The 3,934-nt window shown below is 32.1% G+C and overlaps 1 protein-coding gene across 1 annotated transcript; it reads right to left on the bottom strand.

Annotated features, from left to right (window-relative positions):
• Positions 1-539: 539 nt before the first annotated feature.
• On the bottom strand, positions 540-3,679 carry LOC116773711 (glucose dehydrogenase [FAD, quinone]-like). Its single transcript, XM_061528710.1, has 4 exons — positions 3,088-3,679; positions 2,476-2,633; positions 2,281-2,395; positions 540-2,204 (listed from the first exon to the last, which is right to left on the bottom strand). Exons 1-4 carry the CDS (start codon positions 3,607-3,609, stop codon positions 867-869), a joined length of 2,133 nt encoding a protein of 710 aa, XP_061384694.1. The 5' UTR covers positions 3,610-3,679; the 3' UTR covers positions 540-866.
• Between the last annotated feature and the right edge of the window lie 255 nt (positions 3,680-3,934).

The following is a 3,934-nucleotide window of genomic DNA, read 5'->3' as shown; positions in this document are numbered from 1 at the left end:
TCAAAATTCGCGATACTTTTTGAACATACCTCGTATAATATAGATATATCTATCAACCCCACTATATGTCTTAATATATCAATATATGGGTAACATAGTAGTATCATTACCCCGTTTTGCCAAAAATTATAGAGCCCATACAGTTTTATTTTAGAATGGATACCCAATATTTTGAGAAACAGTGTATGTCTTGCTTAAGACATAGCTTTAACACTCACTGAATGCAAAATCTTATGTAATTACTGTACAGTTACATGTCACAGAGATTAGTGGTCATACGTCTATGGTGATAAATAAAATACTCTTTCCACTAAGACGATGAAGTCAATTATTTCAACTAATGTCAAAATTGGACGAATATATGAATAAATTAATGTTATATGAGTCTTCTAAAATACGCTTTAAAAAATAATGGACATTTTATTGAAAAATTTAATACCACCAAAGTTTCTTATTAATCTTCTTACACTTTGATAATTCCAGAGAGTTGGCACATATGTATCTATTTCAAATCTTTTACCCCCCCCCCCCAACCATGATGAAACTAGTAACGGCCGGTCGAAAATATTTCTGTTTACTTGTGATGGTAATTTTACAAATTTACCATATCACGAATCAAATAAATTCTTGAATCTCTAAGAACACTCGTGTTAATAGTATATATATATATTAAGGTATTAAGTTTAAGATTATTAAAATAAAGTTTAGCTATTTTATGGGTAGATTATGCAGTACTTATTTGCATGTACTATGTTCATGCAAAAAAGTATTGTGATAAGAGTCTGTATATAAAAACAGAAATTATACATACTTTAAAGGCAAAAAAAGAATGAAATATGAACTGGCCCTTAATTTACAAGACAAATTCAGTTAGAATTGCATCGTTTTAAATAATCCTCTTTAATCATATCTGCTCCCTTTTCTGCTATAGTTATAGTTGGTATATTCGTATTTCCCCTAACTATAAATGGCATTATAGACGCGTCTATTACTCTTAAGCCCTTGACACCGTAAACCCGTAATCTAGGATCGACAACAGCATCTTTATCGGACGGTGGTCCCATTTTACAAGTGCCAACAGGATGATACAGAGTTACAGTATATTCAACAAGTAAGCATTTAAAGTAGTTATAAGATCCCCAAATATAATCTTCGCAATTTTTTACAGGAATTTTAACAAAGTGTGCACCATTTTCTTTAAATGATTTGGTTTCTTCTAAACCAATAAGATAACGGAATCCTTCAAAGAGTACGTCAAGATCTTCCTTGACTGTGAAAAACCTGGGATAAATTAAGGGCGGCCCATTCACGGGATCTGTGTCGTTTAGTAAAACTATGCCTCTGCTTCTTGGTACCAATAATATTGCCTTTGGTGAAAGTCCATTATAATAAGAAATCGGAAGTACGTTGCTTTCCAAATAAGCGGGAGGATCAGAATATAGCTCCTCGACATTCACACCATCAAAATGGAATTGAATATCCGGTGCATTTTCACGTGCATATTTAGTTTTTAGAAAACCAATACTATTAAGAGTACTAGTGGTAGATAACGGTCCACTTTTTTTGGGTTCCTGTTCGTAGTAATTTTGTATTTCTTGAAATAAAACCGTGTCGCTTACGTTAGTCCATGTTTTATTTGCCAGAGCGAGAACGAAACCATTCGCTGTAACATGGTCTTGTAAATTATGTCCCACTTGCAAATCTGAAACGACTGGTATGCGGAAATTTTCTAAGTGTTCTCTAGGCCCGACTCCAGATAACATTAGAAGTTTAGGTGAATTCAGGGATCCAGTACTTAATATTACCTCATTTTTGGCAAAAACATTGTAAGCAGTCCCATTTTTAACATAAGTAACACCTAGTGCCCTTTTTGTTTTAGGATTTATAATTAATTTTGTAACAAATGCATTTAGAATTATATCAATATTTGATCTTATATCTCGTATAGGTTTAATATATGCTACATTAGTGGACATTCTTCGTCCATCTTTTGATGTAGATGAAGCTATGTTGGTCCCGACGCTATTTCCTCCGGTTAAATCTATGAGTGGAAGGCCGGACTCATTTAAAGCTTTAACTAGCATAATTGTATTTGCATCAACATAAGTGTATCTTTCTACGTTCAGCGGTCCCCCTACTCCGTTCTGTGTGTCACGAGATTCAATATCAGCATTGTTTTCCATTTTCTTAAAATATGGCAGCAACTGGAATTTCATGAATCATTATAAATTTTCATTTTAAAAATTCTAAAATTTTAAAAATATTATATCTATAAATTACTTCATTGTAGCTCCAGCCTTCATTTCCTAATTTCGCCCAGTGATCGTAATCGTGGCTATTTCCTCTCATGTAAACAATGTAGTTAATAGCACTCGAACCCCCTAAAGTCTTACCCCTGTTGTTAAATTTCATTAATTTTTAGTACTTAATTATCTGGTAATAGTTGCTAATCTTGGGTAAAATAATGATCATTACCTGGGCCATTTACATAAGTGATTCGTCATGGACCTGCAAGTCAGTTCTTCCGGCTGAGTATTATAATTCCAATCGATATTTGATCCGCTAAGAACTCTTATGGCAGCTGGCATCATTGTTATATCTGGTTCTTCAGATCCAGCTTCTAAAAGAAGTATCTATGAAAGATATATTTAGTTAATTACTAGTATTGCCCGTGACTACGTCTGCCTTAGTTTCAGAACTAGAAATGTATAGCTGACCGGGCGAACTCTATTTCTCCTTAAAGGCAGTAGATAAGAAGATTATCGATTTGATCAACTTATTTTATTTTTCTTTTCCAATCGGTAGAAAAGTATCCTACGTCCTTTCCCTTGTTCTAAGCTAACACTCCACCAATTTTCAGCCAACCCGTACAGCCTTTCTTGAGTTATAAATAGTGTATCAACCATGAGTTTTTTTTATATGTATATAAAGATTTAATTATTATTAGTTAGTTGGACAATGTAAATTAAAATGTGTTAATATTACAAAAAGTAGAGTTTGTATATGAAAAATTTATGTCTAATTTTAAAATTACTTAGCACAAGTAAGACATAGAGAATTTATTAAGGAAAATATTACAAACTTTACCCGCCATGACGTTACTTCTGAAAGTCTATTGGCTAAAACACAGCCAGCTGAACCAGCACCGACAATAATAAAGTCATATTTGTTAGATTTCTTTGCACTCGTTTTTATAAGTTTCTCTTTTTGTGTTAGTTTCGAGTTTAAGTTTATATTTTTATCCGGAGGTTCTTCAATTAATTCTGGTTCTTCAGGTTTGTCAGTTTGGTTTTGAGAGTCGATATAAGGAAACATTTCACCAGAAGTTTGAAGGAGTTCCATTCCATTTTCAAGTATTTTCTTAGTTTGGTTTATTTCCAAACCTCCTTCACAATTTTCAGTAAAGAAATATTCAGTATCATTAGATATCATCTCGGAATCGAATTGTTTTTCACTAACTTGTGGATAGTTTATAGTATAATTCACATACCCAAAAAGCCGAAGAAGCAATGCCAAATATGCAAATCCAGTCGCTGAACATTGTGTTAAGTTTGACTGGTTTTCTGAACATATAAGTGAAATGTCTGGAGGTACCCAAGCTGCAGACATCGTATATTTACTCTGTTTATTTTTCTTAAATGAATTCAAAAAATATTTTAAAAATTATATTTTTCAATAACGTCTGCTATTAATTACAAACTTTTAAATATAGAAACTTTATTAAAACGAATACCGCATTTATACATCGATAAAATTTCTAATGCGTTCCATAAAGTTGAATTTAAATATTTTTATTGCGACCTACATAAATAACATAGTGATAAATTTTCTATTGAAAACAGTCATTATTTATAATCTTAGAATATTTTTCTTTAGGTAAATATACCATAGGAGTTCTTGTTATATAAAACTTGCATAATTATATGTTTATCGC

Source organism: Danaus plexippus (assembly GCF_018135715.1).
Source record: "Danaus plexippus chromosome 22 unlocalized genomic scaffold, MEX_DaPlex mxdp_27, whole genome shotgun sequence".
NCBI lineage: Eukaryota > Metazoa > Arthropoda > Insecta > Lepidoptera > Nymphalidae > Danaus > Danaus plexippus.
Note: the sequence above shows the minus strand (reverse complement) of the source record. Positions and strands in the feature narration are given on the sequence as shown.

What these genes read in the sequence shown, in the direction of transcription:
- LOC116773711 (XM_061528710.1), bottom strand. Translation starts at nt 3,609, where the DNA reads ATGTCTGCAGCTTGGGTACCTCCAGACATTTCACTTATATGTTCAGAA. An exon ending in CAGAAGTAACGTCATGGCGG is followed by an intron (nt 2,634 to 3,087) that starts GTAAAGTTTGTA and finishes TATCTTTCATAG; the next exon opens with ATACTTCTTTTAGAAGCTGG. An exon ending in CACTTATGTAAATGGCCCAG is followed by an intron (nt 2,396 to 2,475) that starts GTAATGATCATT and finishes ATTTAACAACAG; the next exon opens with GGGTAAGACTTTAGGGGGTT.